Below are 21,197 nucleotides of genomic sequence, written 5' to 3'. Positions count from 1 at the left end.
AAGCATTAGCAATATGGGTGTAAAAAAAATCGAAAAACAAGTTGAACCGGACCGGACCGAACCAGTAGATTTGATCCCCTTTTTAAGCGATATGGTGCGGTACCGGTTCTTAAGAATAAAAACCAGTATGGTACCGATTTTCATATTTTGAAAACCGGTTTAAACCGAATCGGAACAGTATATATATTTATAAATTTTTATATTATATTATATATATTATATGTTAAGTTGTTAATTAATGTAACATGAAATTCTAATTTTATTATTCAAGTCTATTAATCTTATAATATAAAATCAATATAACATGTGATATAATATAAAATCAATTTTATAATTTTTAATACAATATTTGATATAACAAATAAATTTTAGTCTTAAACATAAACATTAATATTAAGTTATTTTTTTATATATATAAAAATGATAGATACATTTTTAGAATAATAAATTTTATATTCTTTTTGTAGATACATTTTTACACATTTGATCATATATACTCATAAAAAAAGTCTATAACTTACATAGCTATAGTTAAATTCAATATCATGCTAATATGTGTTTATTATTATAAAATAATGTACTTATACTATAATATAAATAAACTAATAGTTTAGTATATATAAATATCATATTATTACGACTGTAGATAATTTGTAAAATCGAAAAAATTGGGCCGAAATCGAAAAAATTGGAAGTTTTGGTTTTGATAATGAATCAATCCGGTATCGGTTTTTAAATTTTCAAAACCGGTATATACCGGTTAGGTTCTAAAAAATGTACAAAACCGAAGAGAACCAAACCTGTTGCTGTGACGCCCTGACTCCCACGTACAAAAGAATGGGAATCGTGACGTCAGGATGATGACAATACGGTCACGCATCCCAACGAAATGTACTCAAGTGTGTGTGCAACATGCAAATGTGCACAATAAAAATTCGCAGCAGATATTATAATAGTCAACTAAGTACTAGAATTTTAAATACAAATATTCAACACAATTTATCTTTAAAGAGTTATACAATCATCCCAAATATATTACAAAGGCAATATATAAATTGATAAAAACATAACTCGCTAAACAGGAGTAATCTCAGATCACTCCACCAACGGAGCCAAGCTAAGGCTCGTCATCATCATCTGCATCAAAATCTGCGAAATCATAAAATGGTACCACAGGTAAGTATGACCCCAAATAACAACGTAATATAAAATGTATTAAATGCAACTAACATGCATGCACATGATGAAATATACATTTTTCCACAAGACATCATTTTCCTCGAAAATGATAATTTTCCAACACACACCAAAATCCCATTTTGGTCCAAAATATCCGTAAAATATTTTCCCAGAAAATGATTTACCCAAAAATCCAACTCGCACTATTTTTCCAAAAAATAGTGCATTAATTCCATATGCACCATGCATTAATTTCATATGCACCATGGCCTCCCCTATGGACCATCCGCACGTCCTGGCTTCGTAGCGGTGCTCAGTTTCGCGCCCGACGCGTACATGGCCAAGCACCCACACTACGCAACGAGCGTTGCCCAGTTTCGCGCCCAGCGCGTACGTGGCCAGACATCCTCTAGTCCCCGCCAGCAGAAGGACCACAGAGTCGGCACGAGACCATCTCGTCCGATCCCATTGTCACCCGGCGACAATCCAGGGGACGTTACTCAGTATATTCCACTCCCGAGTAACCAGAGGAGCTCCACCGAGATAATACTCCATCTCTACTTGGGGTCGTGTTACACACGCACCCAAAATCCATTCTCACATGAAAACCCAGTTTTCATAAACACATGAACATGAATGCAATACACGAAAACCCAGTTTTCTTTACAAACATGATCATGCATGAAATAATGATATGAACATGCACCAACACTGATCCAACATCCATCCAGAACCAATCTTAACAAATCCAATTAAAACAACTCATCAACAACCAAACCAAATAAACCAAACCAACCAAACAACTCCAATCACAAATCCATCCGACCCCCGAACTCCTCGGACTCAGTCCGGCATGCCAAAAATACAGTGAAATGGGTTAGTACAAAAATACATTTAAATTACAAAAGTTCTTTGAAGAAATACTTACAATGCTATATAATAATTTTTCGAGGATCACGGGTGCGCTCGAAGTGGAAAAATAGCTGTCGAACAGTGTAAAATACACTGTGGCAGTGGGTCACAGATACCCACTTTTCAACGGTGACAAACGAAGACTCAAATTTGATAGAGTAGGGCCTAGGGAGGTCGGTGAAGCTAGTGGTGGTGAAGGTTGGCCGTGGGTGGCGGCGCAATGGGCGGTAGAAGACCAAAATACCTAAATCGGAAATGTAGATGGTGGAGCTTCACCGGTGGCGGATCGGAGCTGGAGTTGGGTCCAATAGGTTGCCAAGAGGTCGAGGATGATGTGGTAAGAAGATGGTGGCCAATGGTGGTGCGACGGCGGCGCAACAGGACAAAGAATGCTGCGGCTTCGTGGGGTGCGTGCGGGCTACCGGCGGCGAGGTAGGGGCTGGGATTTGGGGGTTGAGGTCGCCGGAGGAAGAGGGAGCTAGTCGGCCGGGTGGTGTCGCGCACGGCAGCGCGACGGCGGCGGTCTGGGTGAAGGTGACGGACACGGGGAGAGAGAGGGAGCTGGGTCGCGCGCGCGGGGAGGGGGGAAATAAGGAAGAAAAAGAAAAGAAAGAAAAGAAAATGAGAGGAAAGAAAAATGGAGGGAAAATAAATGAGGTCCAATCCTCATAACTTGGGTCACAAAAATGATCTAACGGAAATGATTTCAAAACCTCAAGTTAAATAAAATAATTTAAACGTAATGGTAAAGTCAAATTGAAATAATTAAATCCCACAGTAATTAATTAAATATGAAAAACAATTTAAATGCACAACAATAAATAAATATTAAGAAAGCACATAAAAATTAATTTTCACCAATTAAAAAAATCCTAAAAAAAATCCAATTAAAATCCAATAATTTTAAAACAAGAGAATAATTTTTGAATAAAATAAAAATAATACTTCAATAAAAATACACTAAAATATGGGGTGTTACAGTTGCACCTCTAATTAGTAAGGAGCTACATTGGACTCTCCAGAAGCCCACTAGGCCTAGTTTGGATACAAAAGTTTCCCCAATTCATTTCAACTCATCTAATATAATTATTACAACCTTTTCAAATTCACAGCCGCTTTGGGACAGCCCAGTTGTTTTTGGGCGAAAAACAGCCCTCCAACCAAGTGGGTCCACGTAAGAAAAAGGAGATTAGCACAATATACTAGTCTGCTGGTGATTAAATCCTTTAATAGCAAAATAGCACCCATTCGAAACCCACCTTCTTCCCCACCAAAACTCTTCCCCAATCCTTCCCCACTGCACATATAGCTCCATTACGGTTCACTATTGAAATCGGTCGTCTCCGCCACCACGATTAGAAGTATTTAGCAATATGAGTACATAAGATTTGAAAACATTTGTACATACGAAGCAACTTGAAAGTTCTTGCTCACTTCCTCAATCTCAAATTTTTAGATGATATTTAATTCTCCTTGACCTTTAAAATTCTTTCCATGCTCAAGAATCAATTGGATCTTGATGCTGAACATTTTCATATTTTTCAACTCTATTTTTTTTTCGCTTTGTAATTTATAAAATTTCAGGATTGTTGGGAAGATGGTGCTCACTTTTCTACACCCACTGATCTGGTTCTCAAATTCGACCAACTAAAAAAACATAAACAGTTGTGAAGCATTAACACCCTTGCACCTAGGTTTGGGCTTGAAGCACCCATTCTCTAAGAATTTGTATTTTGAAAGTCGAACCAATCATATTGCCACAGGGTTCTGAAATCTTAATTTCATTAATTGGATAGGCAAATTGTCAAGGCCAACTATAAGTTCTCAACACTAGCAAGTTTTTGTAATTTTCATGAACGTTGAAGATTAGCGTCTGGATGCATGTCATGTTGAAGGAGAAATACAAAGGAGTTTGTTTCATTCCAGTCGTGTTCTATGCCGTCGAGCTCGAGCTCCTTCGAGAGGCAGTTGACGTGTTCTCTACCGTCGGAGATAAGTGGGGTGCCGTTGAGTTTGGGTTGGGATGAAGTGGGGTGAGGATGGGTTTGGGTTCGAATAGGAAGAAAGCGAGATACGAGTTGTTGTTGGGGTGTAGGCAAATGCATGGTAATGGTGATAAAATGCTTACCTAGTGAGCTTCTATTGGAGGGCTGGTTTTCTTCTAACAACAGACGGGCTGGTCTCCAGGTTTTCTCTTTCAAATTCCAATATAAAATCTAATAAGCAATTCAACTTTTTCAAATCTCAAAACAATAATAATATTAAAAAATAATATTCTAACAATATTTTATTCAGCTTTCTATTTTCATCTCAACTCACTATCCAAACCTTCCTTAAGATGCAAGGAAGTGGAATCCATGTCGACGTTAGATCCACCGGGTTGCACAACTTACCCATCTGTTTCTCCTTTCGCTATGGAAAATTTAAAAAATTATACTTATCATCATTACACCACACATCACACCTCTTTTATTTTTTTTCCATAACAAGTATACGGTGTATAAATAATAAGGATAACATCTCAACTACTTTAACAAGAATAAAATAAATAAAAAATATATATTTTTTAATATATAAAGTGTATAGCATGAAATGATGAATAGCATTTCTCGAAAAATTTATTGTGTAATTCCCGAGTATTGTACTAAAGATTTATCACATGATACCAATTATTCAAATATTGTTTACATAAGCACACAGGTATAGCTTTAACACCCTTCCACAAGTAATTCCAACCATTTCTCTCTATTACAATCTTTTTTCGCAGAGATGAAAAGTTTTCGGGGGGTGATCTAATTTCAAGTACGTAATATTGAGAAAATATTATATTTCAATTAAACGTTCTCTCCATCTACCCAACATTTTCTCTCCCACTTTCCCTCCCCCAAAACAAAACCCAGAATCCCGCTTCCATCATATCTCCCCAGATCCCATAGGCCATACCCATACATAACCTGGAAGAATGTAACGACGAGGAAGTCGGGCATTAAAGCTTATAACATGATCATGCCGGCAGAAGATGGGTTCCGGGTTATGTTTGGGTAGATGGGATTTTGGGAGATACGATGGCAATTTTTTTGAGCCGTGAAAGCTGAGCATGGACATAATTTTTTCGCTTTGGATTTAAATTGGATCCAAAAATGTAGAATGTAAAGCTTCTCAACATTGAAAGGTGGCAATATCTACTATCATTTGAAGAGCTCGGATCAATACACTAGACATGCACGAAGGTTTTGGCTAAATTTCACCATATTCGGCACCAAAAAATTGAATATAAATGGACAAGATGAGTACAAATCCTTTGTAGAAGGATAAAGTCAATATCTCTAGACAAGTTTAATTAAATTCGACAAGTTTAATTAAATCCGGATAATGCACAATCACATAGATGAAGTAGTAAACTTATAAGAGGACAAACTAATTTCTAATTCTACATCCTAGCACCATAGTATGCAACTCCCTGACAGATGCTAAGACAACCCCCCTCCCCTCCCTCACCAACAAGAGTCTGTAGTAAAAAACACTTATCGCTTGATGGAAACAAACCACACAAGCATACAACAGAAGAATGTGCACATTCATTCAGCTCTTGACTGACCAGCTCGGGAGGAGAGGATGATGCCGACGATGAGACCATATAGGGCGAGTGCTTCAGCAAAAATTAGAATAAGGATCATCCCAACAAAAAGCTTTGGCTGTTGTGCATTTGCTCTGTAAAATACCATGGTTGCATTAAGAGAACATTCAAAAACAAGGCATTCTAATTTCTAATGTAACAGATAATATGTGCATTAGGAGTATATTGAAATATTCAGTGACACCTTACGACAAAAGCTTTGGCTGTTGCTGATTACTTCCCAGGCAAATAAAAGTATATGGTTATTCAACAGAAGTGAGTAGGCCATGATAACCATTCCCAAATATTCCAACCCAGATGGACCACTACTACCTTAGATCCTCTATTAGGTTCTTCTTTTCCTTTTAAGTTTGAAGAGGCCAGCTACATCACTTATGCCATCCATCTAAACGTTATACCCCAAGAGTAGAAAGATTTCACCACCACCCATATCCACATTTTAGCTCAAATCAAAATCAGTACTACCAGAAAACAAGAATCTCAGGCAATTTAGGGTTTGGAACACGTTTCTACATGTTACCGATACACAAATCCAATTCATATCCAATCAATTTTCCATTTCGGAACTAAAATGATCTCCATTGTTGGTAAGATGGATCCAAATCAACTTACAAAGCCACTAACCCAAAATTCGCATCTTCGCTATTTGCCCCCAAACTACCAGCAAAAATATATATCCGTAATCCTATGCAATCATTCAATCCAATCTACCAATTCAGGCAAATCCACAATTAACGGGAAAATTAATAACATATGTAAAAACAACCACATATATGTTAGAAATGGAAGATAAATACCTAACACCGGCGTCACCGACGATTCCAATAGCCATACCGGCAGACAGGCCAGCGAGGCCGCAAGCGAGACCAGATGAAAGATGTGCGTAGCCATCGAAGAGGTAATAGGATTTGGCCTTAGGGTTAATCCCGGTGCTGATGATGACTGCAATGATGAGACCGTATATACCCAAAACACCAGCCATGACCACCGGCACGATCGACTTCATCACCAGCTCCGGCCTCATAACACCCATCGACGCCACACCTACCCCGCTCTTCGCCGTTCCGTAAGCAGCTCCCATACCTGAAAAATTGCAAGCACCCGATCAAAACCCCAAATCCACATCACTGATTTGAAAACCTAGATCCACGTCAACCGAACCCTAGATCCATACCCGAAAAGTGATCATGGAATTGCACAAAAACAGGAGAATAATAACAAATAATAATAATAATATCAAATAATATCATAGACATATGGTTTGCTTACAGGAAAATACGAGGGCGGCTGCAGCGCCGAGGAAGCCAAAGAAAGGAGCGGTTTCATCGCCGCTGAAACCCGACATTTCGCTTTAACTAAATTGAATTTCTTCAAAGAAAAATATCCGATCTGAGAAGATAATTTCTTTATTACTATTCTATTGGATTTCTCTGAGCGGAGAGAGAAAGTTTGGCTCTTGATGCTTCTGTTCTGTGGTTCATATACGGCCCTCCCTCATGCGAACAGCGAACGTGACCCTGCTCCAATCTCAGCCAAATGTAGTACATAATTACAGAAACACCCTCGTCTGTCAAGAGTCTAGGACTAATACTATTTGGGCTTTGAATCTCACTTTAGTCCACTATCTGTAGAAGGGCCCGTAAGACTCGATGAAATCAAATATATCCATACCGTTGGGCTTTATGCCTTTTTATTTTATTTGTTTTTATTTTTCTTGTTATCGCTTTATAAATAGAGTAATGCTACTCATTATCTCAACTTTCATCATCTTTCTATCATTTTTTGATGTGACATTAGATGATTGAAAATTATTTATTATATTTTACTTGTAAACTTATCATCTAATGCCACATCATGGAATGATGAGAGGATGATCGGAATTGAGATGATGAATAGATTTTTTCTTATAAATAATATACAAGACCATCAAAATCCGGGCAGAACATGAACAATGCTGGCCCCATGTCTCCAATATTTCCAAGTCCCAGCAGGCAGTAGTTTTCTTTAATCACCATCTTTAATTTGACGTCAAATTATAAGAGAATTAAATTTCTTTTCATTTACCCATCAATCGTTGTAGGAGATAATAAAAAGATAATGATTGAAAGACTTACAAATGTTATTTTTCATAAAAGGTAACTGTCGAATATTGCACGTTTCAAGTTGATAAACCATACAATGCATTCATAAACGAAGCATTGTTAACAATGCTATGGATTGGTTGATCATATGATCAGCCACGCACAAGATTGATAGCAATGGCACGAGCTGGTGGGAAAGATAGTGATATCAATTTGAAGATTCTCTCTATTACAATCTATACATTCAATGGACATTAATAAAAGAAAGATAAATGATTTGTACAATTTTTAAATAGACAAATTTCACATGAGATTTTGTAAAAAAATATATATCACTTTAAAAAAACATAACAAAAAAAAATGATTATTTTGTTTTTTTACAAATGACGTATATGAGATTTATTTATTTAAAATTTGTATATAATATTACTCCTCAGATAAAGCTCTAAGGAAATCTAACAACTTAACGAGAGAGATTGGGGTTGGGCCTTGGCATCTTGAAGCTTTGGCTATAGTGGTACTAGTGGATTCATCAAAGGTAGTGAGATGCGCACGCGTTAGCGTCATGTTCGTTGGATTGTGCAGGTCGGAGGTCGGCTTTGTAAACCATGCCGCAAGGAGTGAACAAATAATAACGAAAATAAGGAACAGAAATGCTAAAGGTCGTGTGTCCCGAAACCTTTTTTTTTTTTTTTTTTAAGTGATTAAGAAAATATTTTTTTAATAATATTGTGAATTTTTTATTTTTTATTTTATAAATATTTATGATGATTAAAAATATATTATAAAAAAGAAAATAAAAATAAAAAAATGAAATGTACATTTCGAAATACCAATTCAGGACAAATCTTAGGTAAATGTAGTATTACTCAATAAGGAAAATGATTCTTGTGACTTCCACTCTTTTCTAAATGGATCGTACAGGACTTATACACTATAAATTACATAATGAGTAATACTACGTGTAGTCGCAGAGTGTGCAAATATCACAATTATCATTTTTCTTATACAATATACACAGTATTATCTTAACAATAATTAAGCGAAAAATTATTGATGCAAACTGCGGGGCATGGCACACCGTAATGTGGCGCAAGCCACTAGTGTTTGAAAGGTTGGAAAATGTTGGGAAACAGGGGCAATTCTGAAAAACGTAATGCCATAGTTTCGTGTAAACAATTTGAAGAAAAATTGGGACTCATCGTAAATATTTTTTTTTTTTTTTTTTTTTGTGCGGGCCAAATGTTTTACAATGGATCTATAACTTGCACTCTAAGTTTGTATAAATTATTTTTTATTTTATTTTAAAATAATAATAATATAAGAGTGATGTTAAGTTGTCCTTCAAACGTGTTTTCCAAAAGTGTCCCGTGTATTTTATCTTTTTAATGTTGAAAAAAGTTATAACTAGTATGTACCTTTTTAACATTTTTAAAAAACAATTCTGCTACAGGTACCCGTCCTCGGGTACCCGTTGCAGAATCACTGATGTGGCATTAGCCACGTTAGCTTTATATTATATTAAAAAAAAAAAAGAGGGGGAAATGAGCTGATTTCAGAGCGCCAAATTGATTTCTGATATTAGATTTCAGAAACCAGAACAAAAACAAACCAGAAACCCAGAAATTCCTGCGGGTTCATCGTTCTCCATCTATCGTTTGTTTTGAAACCCAGAAACCATTTTTCCTGTGGGTTCGTCATTCTCCATCTATGGTTTGTTCCGAAACCCAGAAACCCACCTCCTCCTTTGTTTTCCCTCACCCGATTAAATTCCTCGGTTTCACCTCAGCAAGGTACACGGGCATGGAACCCCGCACGGAACACAGCAAGCTTCCCAAAAGGGGCAACTTTTTGCTCTCTTATTAAAAATCGAAATTCTCCGGATTCCCTACCTGTACCGACGTGCTCACCTTGATGCGTGTCGGCTGTCCCTCTTCACTTTTGCCTCTCCTCTCTCTGCAAGTCTTTGCCTTTTTTGTTCCACATCCTATAGCCTACAGGTGAAATTTAAAGTTGTCGTTTTCCTTGGTTTAGTCAAAATCTTATACCAAACCACGTTGTTCACTTCCAAAAGAGTGGCCTATTTATGTACAGCTATGTTTGTTGGACGCCTTCACTACTTGGGTTTCACTTTGGCCCTCAAAGTTTGAATTTTTGAAGCTGGTTTGTGTTTGTAGTTTTGGACTGGAAGTGGGTTTTGTGTTGTTGTCTGGAACTGAGTTTGGTATAACCAGCGTAAGGTCAGTCTCTTCGTTTTTGTTTTCATTTCGTTTATTTCTATTTGGTTTCTAGGGAAACTATGGGAAAAGGAAAGGGGATAAAACCAATAAAGCAGTATCAATCTCTCAGTTCAGTCTAATACATTAACTTTTCAGTTTTGCATAAGAATTTTTTTTTTTACTTTACCTTAGTTTTCTCAGAAATTAAACGCCGAACGCACCGTTTCACTTAAGCTGATGTGGAACCACGAGTACGCGGACGGTATCCCTCCCGTGTGCAAATAGAATTTTTGTTTAAAAAATTGCATCGGGTAGATTTGGTGGATAACTGAGCATTTTCATTCCGAGTAATATTAGAGTAATATTAAATATAATTATAGGTTGGTTTACGCCACGTGCTCTTTTAGAAAAAGAGTGGCTTCACTATAAAAAAAATTAATTTTTATATGTACATTTTATATTTATTTATTTATTTATTTTAAAAAATAAACGATATTTATGATACTTTATGACTGTAAATATCATTTCTCTTAATCTTTTTTATCTAAAATGAAAGAGTTCTTATATTCATTATCTTTATACCATATTTATTGAGAGAAAAACTAAAAAGATAAAAAATAAAAATAAGTATATAGCATAAGGACGAGAAGTACATTTTTTCTACATGAAAAAATGACTTTTTTCTTTTATTGGCATTTTGGTGCGCTAGTTTATTAACCCCAAAGGCCCATAACCCAACGGCCCAAAAATTAATATTTCTTTTTATTTTGGCGTTTTGGTGCGCCGGTTTAGGGCTAATAGACGTCGCGGACAAATTACACATTTATGGCTATCATTGCCAAATTGCAACATATTTTAAGGTAAACGTGGAAAACAAAACTGTATTCTTTCGCTCTCTTCTCCCTGTTCTTGATTGCCGAATGAACTCTGCTCTTCAAGTTTCCGCGGCAAAGGAACTCGGAATTTGATAAGAGAGGGAATGAGCAAGAGGCCGACGCCTGATCCTGTGGCGGTGCTCAGGGGCCATCGAGCTTCTGTCATGGACGCTTCCTTTCACCCTTCTAGACCTTTACTCTTCACTGGGTATGTTTCCTCGTACTTATACGTTAGTAATAGTGTGTGTACCACCGTGTAAAATCTTGGACATCTCAATTTCAGAATCCATGTTTTTTTAAATAAAGTTTTTATTTTTCGGCAGCTCTGCGGATGGCGAGTTGCGGATATGGGACACGGTCCAGCATCGAACAGTATCATCTGCATGGTAGTCATGTTAATTCAGCACATCTATCTTCATTTCTTGACAATTAGTTTGTTGAGATTTTATTATGGTCAATCGCAGTCTGCATAGTGCTGCTCACGGGATTATTTGCGTTGCTAGTAGTCCTTTGATTGGAGCCAACAAAGTTATCAGGTGCTTTGCGCTGTTTACTATTGGGTATTATTTAAGTAGTGTTGTGCACTAATGGTTGTGTTATATGTGTTCTGATGCATGTAGCCAGGGCAGGGACGGAACCGTCAAATGTTGGGATATTGAAGACGGAGGGCTGTCCAGGTGCACAACTACTTCTAATTATTTTGAGTGAAATATGATGCAAAATATGGCAAAATAGAGATTTATAAGGATAGTTTGTGCATCTGCATTACCAAGAGTGTAGGGCTAGAATGGACTCTGGTGGGTGAAGTGGATAAAGCAACTGTTAGGCCTCAAACAAGTTAACAATTAACGTGTTCAGATGCACTGGACAAGGTGCTTCGTGGCATGTCAGGCCATTAGGCAAAATGGTTTCTTGCAAGAGCATGTGAAGAACCCATCTTGTGCAGTGCTAGGTTTAGTCGCTAATTATTTAGAAAAGGAGTTGGATGGAAGGAGCAGTCATCTTTTCCCTGGAAGGGACGGAAACTTATTCATCACTTATGCTTATCCGAAAGACCTGAGTTGAAACAATAATTTTCACTGATTATTGCACTGGCTCTTTTCCAAAAAAAAAAAAAATGTAATTTTCAATGATAGATACGGCTACAAAAATTTTTACGAGCATGTGTTGTCATTGGTAAACCCGATCACCTTGTCTATTTTATGTTTTCCATTCAATATATTTCCTTTATTCCATTTACCGCCCTTATTGTCTCAAAGGATAGATCATAAAGAACTGGGTTGAGCTCTGGTCTCAGAAATATAATGCATGAGTTTCATGGAGTGGCTGGCATGTTGAGCTTCACCGTGGCATTTGTCTCATCAATCTTCCTATAGGCATGAGGAATCTTTCCCCATTCTTCCCATTTGTTATTTACCTTTCCCCACAAGATTAGTCCTTAGTATTAGCTATGACCTTTTTTGTTTGCATTTTTTGGTTGGTGTTAGTTATTTCTCAGCTTAACAGTATGCTGAGACTATTAAAATACTGTTTCTATTCTTGGTAGGAATCCTTCTGTTACAATCAAGACAAACACTTATCACTTTTGCAAGCTTTCCCTGGTGAAGAAGCCTTCTGCTCATGCACTGCAAGCTGAAGGGCATAGTTATCATGACGAGACAGAGTTTAGGGGAACCTTTGACTTAGAAAGTCTGGATGATAGCAAGGAAAAGGCTGAAAGAGGTCTAACAGAGTGTTCCAATGTTGTTAGAGGTTTGCTCAAATTGACAGATTTTTTTTTTCCATCTAATTTATGGTTTTTCTGATCAAAGGAACCTATAAAAACTGATCGCGCTTATAAGTTTTCTGGAACTGGAATGTAGTCTGATATTCTTTTGGATAATTATCCAGATTCAATTCTTGAATGTCTGATATCATTTCCGACTAAATATGCAGCATGTGTTCTCTTTTATGTATTATGCTGAACTACTTAATAAATTTATCCATACATGGTCAGTTAATTATATAGAAGCACAGTTGTATCTTCTACTTTTTATCAGTCCACCTCATCTGTCATTGTGTATTTTGGTGGTTCTACACTCTTTTTGGTGTTTATTGGTCCCAGATTTTATTGTAATTAGATTATGCATTATTAAGTTTATTTTTAATCAGAAGATACACATGCTGAAGGATCAAACTATGTGGCTATAGCAGGAGAGCAATCACATGAGGTCAATATGCAACTTTTAATAATTTCCTTTCCTATTTATCTTTACATACATAATAGTTTTGTGTGCCTATCACTTTTTAATTTTATGCAATCCACAGGTCGAAGTTTGGGATCTCAATACTGCGGAAAGGCTTGTTCAACTCCCTCAAAGTTCAGTTGGTGGCTCCCCTAACATTTCTACCAGTGAGAGAGGTCTGTATTTTAGATGAACTTATATGTCTCTTAGCTTATGGTATTATTAATAATGCTATTACTTGGGTAAGCTCTTTCTTGACATAGTTATATTCAACTATTCTGGACAGTGTCACCATATATCTCCTTTCACCATATTTGCGTAATTACGTGGTTTCAATAAATTTCTTACTTATAAAAAAAAATTATTGGACAAATACTTCAGAATATCTTAATCTGAATATGACAAATCCATTGTGGTTGTGTTTCACATGCATGCAGAAGACATGAAGATATATATAGACCATTTTTTTATTAGTCTTTTTACTGATTTTCTTCAAACTATCGGCATCTTGGGGCTAGAAACTGATGACATTACTGAGGAATTAACCTGCACGCCAACTGAAGTAGAAAGTTATGAAACTGGATGTAACATAGTCATAAGTTTTATATCTTTTCTTTAGCAAAAAGAAAAATTACAAAGTGACATAGTTTACATGATTTATTGATCTCAAGTAGACTAATCACGTTTCTCCTGTGGTACTTGACAGTTAGCAGCATATCACTATTAGATAACTATTTTGTACAACCAGTATTTATGGTTTCCAAGTGTTGTTCCTCTTTAAACTTTTTGACAGCTCACGTATTGTTTCTTGCTTGTTCTCTAAGTTTTCAGTATTTCTTTTACATGATTATATCTTATTCTTGTATTTGTATAGTTTCCATTTTTTTCATGCATTTTAAATATTGGCTTAATGCATGATCTGCATCACCTGGTCCTCTATTTTCATTGAAGAAAATATTTTCTCTTTCTTTTAATGCTTTACTTTGACATGTAACAATTATTGCTTGGAAGGGATGTGCATGGCGGTTCAAGCATTTTTACCTACTGAATCACAGGGATCCTTAAATGTCTTGGCTGGGTATATCCCTCTTATCTTTCTTGCACATCGTCTATTATGGGTCTAAGGACCTTATCAGCTTAGCAACTCTATAAGTTTGCTACATTCAGATATAACTCCTAAATGATATGTGGTATGTTTAAAACGTCGATGACGACTTCAATATCGGTAAACACATATAAGGCCATATTTTAACTCTTGATGATAATTTACTTGGTACAACCTTGTGGTCTTTTTTTTGTAAGATCTGACTTGTTTTACAATTTGCTGTTGACAAATTACAGTGTTACTTTAACCCTGCCAGGCCAATTTTGTCTTTTGGGAAACCTTTTTACCATATTTCCTCCATCTAGTTCTGTGGGATCTTCACTTTGAACGTGTATAGAATTCAACGATATTTCTGTAGGATCGCCTATTGCAGTCATTGGAAAAAGCTTCTAAATGTCAAATAAGGAGAGGAGGGGAGGATGGGGTGATTTACGTAACATAATTTTCCGTTGGCTCATGTGGCAGTTATGAAGATGGTTCCATGCTTTGGTGGGATATACGGAACCCAGGAGTTCCTGTTACTTCAATAAAGTTCCACTCAGAGCCAGGTGTGGGACCCTCTCTTCATTCATTCTCGTGTTTCCTTTGAAAGCAAATTGTGATCCATTTGGTATTTTATGTTCAGTTCTAAGCATATCCATTGATGAGTCATGTAGAGGGGGTATCTCAGGAGCTGCAGATAACAAGATTGTGATGTATGGTTTGGATCATTCCATGGTAAACACATTTTATCATAAAATCGTACTTGTTTTCAGTTTGCTATATCTCCTGCCATGGCACATTTGAGCATGTTGACAATGGTGGGATGAAAATGGAGTTATGTGCTTCCATTTTGATCTTAATAATGCCACACATTTGTTTTGTGCCACGACCATTCACAAATTCTAATTTCAGGTATGAGTAGTTAATTTAGCTTAACAGCTAACTATATTGCTCTCTCTCTCTCTCTCTCTCTCACACACACACACACACACACACACACACACACACACACCCACCCACCCCCACCGCACACAAGCACTAGGTAGAGTTTTGTCTCTACAGAGGCCATTATCATGTTAATCCATATAAATTTTGTGTATTTATTTATTTATAAAAAATAAAGTGTATTTTTTCTAAGATCATGTGTTTTGCCTTCCATAAACAGGGTTCTTGTGTGGTCAAGAAAGAAATTAGTTTGGAACGACCTGGTATATCAGGCACCTCAATTCGACCTGATGGGAAAATTGCTGCTACAGCTGGTTGGGACCATAGGTTAGAACTTATATTTTCCATCTTAAAATATTAATAGAAGTTCATTGCGATCCTTGCATGTTTTCAGTTACTTTTTTTGATAAGTAGCCAAGAATTTGATTGATGAAAACAATAAGCATACTTCTTGTAGATGGGGCATATACAAGAGAGTACTATAAGGTTAAACGTTAGGGACTTATGAGCTATCAGACTACACAGCTAAGATGTTAAAAATAATTTATTGCATAGAGTTGTGGTCACTGAAGTGATTACCCTTGTCAAATGTCTTCATTTTCATTTTCATTTACGCTTGCATATCAGGAGGGGAAATTGTTAATATTATATCTTTTTTTTTTTTTTTTTATAAGTAAGAGATCAATATTATATATATGAATGTAAGAGGCATAGCCTATGTATACAGGGAGTATACAGAAGAACACCTAAATACATTCTAAGAGCGATAAATTAAAGACAAAAAATCATGAACATTGTCCCCATGCAATACAATAGCAGAAAACCAGCACATTAAAGTGTGTAACAAAAAATTCTTCATCTCGGCCATTGTGCGTTCCTTGTCTTCAAAGCAACGCGCATTCCTTTCCGTCCAAATGCACCACATGATGCACGACGGAATTATCTTCCATAGTGCTGCCACTTGATGACAGCCTTGCAACTTTCTCCAACAACCCAACAAATCCACCACCCTCATAGGCATAACCCAAGCAACATCAACCCTTTGAAAGATCTTATCCCACAACACCCTTGTTACCTCACAATGTAGTAAGAGATGGTCCACAGATTCTCCATTCTTTTTACACATGTAACATCAATCCATTACTACACATCCTCTCTTCCTCAAGTTGTCCGTAGTCAATATCTTCCCAAGAGCGGCAGTCCAAACAAAAAAAGCTACTTTAAAAGGCGCACGGGACCTCCAAATCTTCTTCCAAGGGAATGGAGTATGCTCTTGTGATGTCAAGATGTTATAATACGCCTTAATTGTACATATCTTGTGATTATTAGACCTCCACTTCAATGTATCTCGCTGTGCTATAGGAGTCCCCATGGAATATAGTAGGCTGAAAAAGTTTGAAACAATAGGTAATTCCCAATCATGAAAATTCGTAATGAAAAGAATATTTCATTGATGCGAGCCATGTGAAAGTAGCCGCACATCCGCCACTGAAACCTCCCTGTTAACTGCAATACGATATAGGCCCGGAAAAGCCCTTTCCAATGCTCGATCTCCACACCACACGTCCCTCCAGAAACTGATTCGATTGCCCTCACCAACTACAAAGCGTATGTGATTTGCAAAGCATGGCCACCCTTTTCTTATAAACTTCCATAAACCCATACCATAACCCCCTCTCACTTCGTTGGAACACCAACCACCCCCAGCGACACCATATCTAGCGTCAATAATTCCCTTCCACAATTGTTCATATTCTATCTTGGAGCATTGCCATTCATAAGCCCCACACACCACACACTACAATTTATTTTATTTTATTTTTTGGTTTTATTCTTCTTAAAACAATTGAATTATTCTACTCATCATCCATATACCACACATTTGGTAAGAGAAAAAAATTAAAAAAATCACAAAAAGGGTGGTGTGTGGTGTATGAGGCTTATAAATAGAATTTTTCTATATCTTGTGCATGAAATTTCAAGGCCCAGAAAATTCCACAAGAATTGTGTTTGTCATTTCAGCTGAATTTCTATAAGGTTGGACGATTTTATCATACTGTCTAAAATCTGTATGCTTTTGATAATGAACGAATTTGTCCTCTGATTGCCTCAACTGAGTCCCTTAAGGGATTCCTCCCAAACTTTTTTTGTCTCCCTATTGGGAAATCTTCTGATTTTCTGAGCAGACATGCAGGGTTTCACTCTGAAACAGTTTCATTATTGAGAAGTTAAATAACATAAAAAAAAGTCTCGTATTCATAATCTTCATTTATGTTGCAATTAATTTGAGGCTTTGTGTTTTTATTGTATGCAAATCATTCACTAAGATATACCCTCGTATTATCTTGTTTTCTTATGAAATGTATTGTTCTTAAGTTGTCTCTTTTAATCACTGGCAGAGTAAGGATATATAATTACCACAAAGGAAATGCTCTGGCAATATTGAAATATCACCATGCTACGGTATGTTATATTGTGTTTAGCATTGCTGGAGACAGATGCTAAAATACTTTTTTTCCCCCTCTTCTTAATTATTTATATTCAGCTTCTCAATTTTCACATCAAAAGTTGAATTTAGTTGTTGTGGCTGGTATTTTGTTTCTTTATATTCAACAGGGAAATGCATGTTTCTGATTTTTATTATGGTCTTTATAGATTGAGGCCAATGAGCTCTAAGCTTAAATGACACTTCTCTCATAAAACTAGGGGTGGAGGGTGAGATCTTATGTTTAAGACCCTATTGGGTGCATGTTTAAGTTTCCAGTGCTATTTTTTTTTTTTTAATATCAGTTTAAGACTTCAAATGGAACCTTAGTTGAACCACCATACTTTTTATTCCAGTTACACTGATTGGTTCATGGAAGATCTGGAAAATAGAATTTTCCATTGCCTATTTTTTGTTGCTGAGCATCATTTTCATGTGGACTTGTCTGTTCTTCACAAATATTTATTCCTAGTTGACAAGTTCTACAAGGCTTACAAGCTTCTCAGAATGACTGGCATGATCAGTTCCAAAATTATGAACTCACTTTTGCGCTAATTTTGACGCACTTCAAAACTCAAGGCCAAAACAAGCCATCCCACTTTGCTATATACTTGTTTAGAAAAGGATTAAGAAGGGAAAATTTTATATGCTCTATGGGCTTCTCTATATTTTCATTATACTACTTAAAAATCTGTAGAATATTTAAGTGTTCAGCTTCATCTTGCCTTTAATTCTTTACTTGCTGTAATCCTCCCTTCTCTTCTCAGCTTCACAATTATTTATTTCTTTATTTTTATTATTAATTTTTTTTAACAGTGCAACACTGTTTCATACTCGTCTGATTCTAAGTTAATGGCCTCTGCATCAGAAGACAGGACAGTTGCGCTCTGGGAACTTTACCCTCCAAAAACATGAACGGTGCCAGGTAGTTGCTAGCTAGGGTTCTTAGTCACTGATCTCATTTCATGTTCAATGTGTTGGATACAAAGAGTCCATTCTCCATATCCTTAAAATATTTTTATTTTATTTTCTGTGATGGGATCAAATATTATTCGCACCAAATTGATGCAAAGGGATATGACTATGAGATACTCTCTTTACTCGTATACATGAGAGTTAATGAAAGTCTTTTCTTTGTTCTGGCCTAGTTATTGACAATATTGTTTCCCAAACTTCAATTTAGTGATATATTTCCTTTATTTGATTATGGAAGTCTCAACTTTAATTATTTGGCAGAAAATATCATTATATATATATATATATATATTATGATGATCAAATTGCACTCAATTGAAACTGTTTGATTTATTCATTAATTCCCTTGAATATCAATTAGGATAAGGAGAGAACGGAATAACATTAGGGAAAACGATTCTAAAAATGCCTACTTCCCCTTGCTTGTGGCTTGTCTATTTTTGTCAAGTGGAATTGAGGAATCAAATCGACGAAATTCCCACACCGATGCTTATCATATTTCTCACTGTCCAACCAATTTACTATTTTGGTCGGAGTTCCAGTATTATAATTACAAAAAATGTGTTTTTATACTAATTATTAATGTTGAAAGATTTTTATATAAATTTATGTTGAGTCATGAGTGTGTACCACACAATTTTTTTTTTTGTTGTTTGTCCATTGGTCGTATATCACCCTTGACAAGGATTTACGATTGAGTAATAATAGATATAATCGTAGCATGTGCAACCGTCACGTAAAGTTTTTGAAAAATAGTGGAGTTTATTATTAAAAGTTAATCTTTTTTTTTTTTTAATGTAAGTCTCATATTTACTATTTTTTTTAAAAAAAAATTACGCGACGCTTACAGACTTGCAAATATCATTTCTCCTTGATTAGTATTAGAAGCGAGACATTGTGCGACAGCCACTCCGCCACAGCCGCCCTTGTCCCTGGACGCCAAAAACAAAAGCAGTATACAACAAAGAAAGAAACGACAGTAGTAATGATACTGAAGAAGCTAAGCTATCGAAGAAGAAGAAGAAAGTAGATATTGCACATAAGGTGCTCAAGGAAATGCCACAAACAGAATTTACTTTTTCATTCGTATTCCTTTATTTCTCTATATTTCTGTACATTCATTCTTTGACTATATTTATACAGATTTCACAAATAGTAAGATGAAAACAGAATCTTGATCAAACCGTGCATGGTGATGTATTCTGTTATGGGAGAAGTTTCCAGAGATGAGACACGTGGTGCTCTGTCATTTGTGGTTGAAATATTCTGATTCCAGAATTTACTGGTCTGGTAGCGCTGTCGTGCAATGCCCCTGCTTGCATGAGGAATCTTTTGCCGTGGCCCGTAGCTATGCCTCGTGAATTTTTTGTCTTGATAGTATCTGTTGCCGCAGCTATGCCTTGTGAATTTTCTGTCTATAATATGCCCCTGCGAGTCAAGCAGCACCAGAGAGATGGTGAGGCTTAATTGAAGAAAATTAAACCGAGCAGTGGAAAGGGACTTGGTAAAGATGTATGCAAGCTTATCTTTACTTGAGATGAATGAAACTTTAAGTGCCTTGGCATCTACATGTTCTCGCACAAAGTGGTAATCATTAATCAAGGTTAACATGCTTAGTACGTGAATGTAAGACAGGATTTGCAAATAAATATGTTACACCCAGATTATCACACCAAAGTATAGGTGGATCAGACAAAAAAATACCAAGTTCACTGAGTAAGGATTGAAACCACAGTAATTCATAAGTGGTATTAGCAACAGTTTTGTATTCAGCCTAGGTGGAGGATCTAGCGATAGTAGGCTGCTTCTTAGATCCCCAAGATATCAGATGCGAACCAAAATACACGAAAAACCCACCAGTGGATTTGCGATCATCAAGGCAACTAGCCTAGTCAGCATAAAAAAAGGCAGATAGAGTAAAAGAGGATTTAATTGAGAAATGCAAACTGAAATGATAAGTGAGACGCAGGTATCTAAGGATGCGTTTAATCACTTGCCAGTGATTGACCCTAGGACAATGCATAAATTGGAAAATTTTATTAACAGCAAAGGAAATGTTGGGTTGAGTAAAGGAAAGATACTAAAGACTCCCAACAATGCTACGGTAAAGTTGAGGGTTCTCAAAAGAAGAACCCTCCAAGACAATGAGTTTGGTAGGCGTGGACATGGGGGTTGACACTGATTTTGAATTGTGCATGTTTGTTCGTCTAAGCAAATCAGTGACATATTTTGTTTGAGACATGAATAAACCATGAGAATTTCTATGAATCTCGATGCATAAAAAATAGTGCAATGAACCTAGGTCTTTAATCGGAAATGTAGCACGCAAAGCAGTAAGAAAATCATATGTAAGTGTTGAACTAGAACCAGTAACAATGATATCATCCATGTATAATAACACATAAACCGAATAAGAAGCTTTGAAAAAAATAAATAACGATGAATCGAATTTAGAAGCATGAAAGCCAATAGTCAACAGTTTATTACTTAATTTTCAGAACCAAGCCCAAGGGGCTTGTTTTAGACAGTAAAGAGACTTACGCGTTTGCAGATATGGGTGGGGCAATCCAGATTTGC

The 21,197-nt window shown here is 36.3% G+C and overlaps 2 protein-coding genes and 1 long non-coding RNA gene across 8 annotated transcripts; 2 read left to right on the top strand and 1 right to left on the bottom strand.

The window, feature by feature from the left end:
• Positions 1-5,403: 5,403 nt before the first annotated feature.
• Positions 5,404-7,269, bottom strand: LOC121260685 (V-type proton ATPase subunit c4). The gene is made up of 3 exons (XM_041162642.1): positions 6,998-7,269; positions 6,526-6,811; positions 5,404-5,802 (listed from the first exon to the last, which is right to left on the bottom strand). The coding sequence occupies exons 1-3, from the start codon at positions 7,071-7,073 to the stop codon at positions 5,670-5,672; spliced, it is 495 nt and encodes a 164-aa protein (XP_041018576.1). The 5' UTR covers positions 7,074-7,269; the 3' UTR covers positions 5,404-5,669.
• A 3,498-nt stretch (positions 7,270-10,767) lies between these two features.
• LOC121259773 (protein DECREASED SIZE EXCLUSION LIMIT 1) lies at positions 10,768-18,676 on the top strand. Of its 6 annotated transcripts, none has more exons than XM_041161512.1 (14): positions 10,768-10,888; positions 10,968-11,111; positions 11,227-11,289; positions 11,368-11,439; positions 11,524-11,580; positions 12,450-12,655; positions 13,097-13,113; positions 13,211-13,304; positions 14,140-14,206; positions 14,699-14,781; positions 14,859-14,950; positions 15,381-15,487; positions 17,560-17,623; positions 18,462-18,676. In XM_041161512.1, exons 1-14 carry the CDS (start codon positions 10,854-10,856, stop codon positions 18,558-18,560), a joined length of 1,200 nt encoding a protein of 399 aa, XP_041017446.1. In that variant the 5' UTR covers positions 10,768-10,853; the 3' UTR covers positions 18,561-18,676. The 6 variants fall into 6 exon arrangements, with proteins under 6 accessions (XP_041017446.1, XP_041017445.1, XP_041017443.1 ...); XM_041161511.1 differs by having other exon boundaries at positions 13,094-13,113; XM_041161509.1 differs by having other exon boundaries at positions 13,058-13,113.
• Positions 18,677-19,454: 778 nt separating this feature from the next.
• On the top strand, positions 19,455-20,380 carry LOC121260716. The gene is made up of 2 exons (XR_005939772.1): positions 19,455-19,664; positions 19,764-20,380. It is a non-coding gene; the product is annotated as an uncharacterized LOC121260716 (long non-coding RNA).
• Positions 20,381-21,197: the final 817 nt, after the last annotated feature.

This window comes from Juglans microcarpa x Juglans regia, chromosome 4D, assembly GCF_004785595.1.
Source record: "Juglans microcarpa x Juglans regia isolate MS1-56 chromosome 4D, Jm3101_v1.0, whole genome shotgun sequence".
NCBI classification, from domain to species: domain Eukaryota; kingdom Viridiplantae; phylum Streptophyta; class Magnoliopsida; order Fagales; family Juglandaceae; genus Juglans; species Juglans microcarpa x Juglans regia.
The sequence above is the reverse complement of the archived record's forward strand: the minus strand, read 5'-3'. Positions and strand labels throughout refer to the sequence as shown.

Coding starts and splice junctions, on each gene's coding strand:
- LOC121260685 (XM_041162642.1), bottom strand. CDS start 7,073: ATGTCGGGTTTCAGCGGCGATGAAACCGCTCCTTTCTTTGGCTTCCTC. Junction 6,812..6,997: donor AGCCGCCCTCGTATTTTCCT/GTAAGCAAACCA, acceptor GCAATTTTTCAG/GTATGGGAGCTGCTTACGGA. Junction 5,803..6,525: donor GTCGGTGACGCCGGTGTTAG/GTATTTATCTTC, acceptor GGTATTTTACAG/AGCAAATGCACAACAGCCAA.
- LOC121259773 (XM_041161508.1), top strand. CDS start 10,854: ATGGCTATCATTGCCAAATTGCAACATATTTTAAG. Junction 11,440..11,523: donor GGAGCCAACAAAGTTATCAG/GTGCTTTGCGCT, acceptor TGATGCATGTAG/CCAGGGCAGGGACGGAACCG. Junction 15,488..17,559: donor ACAGCTGGTTGGGACCATAG/GTTAGAACTTAT, acceptor AATCACTGGCAG/AGTAAGGATATATAATTACC.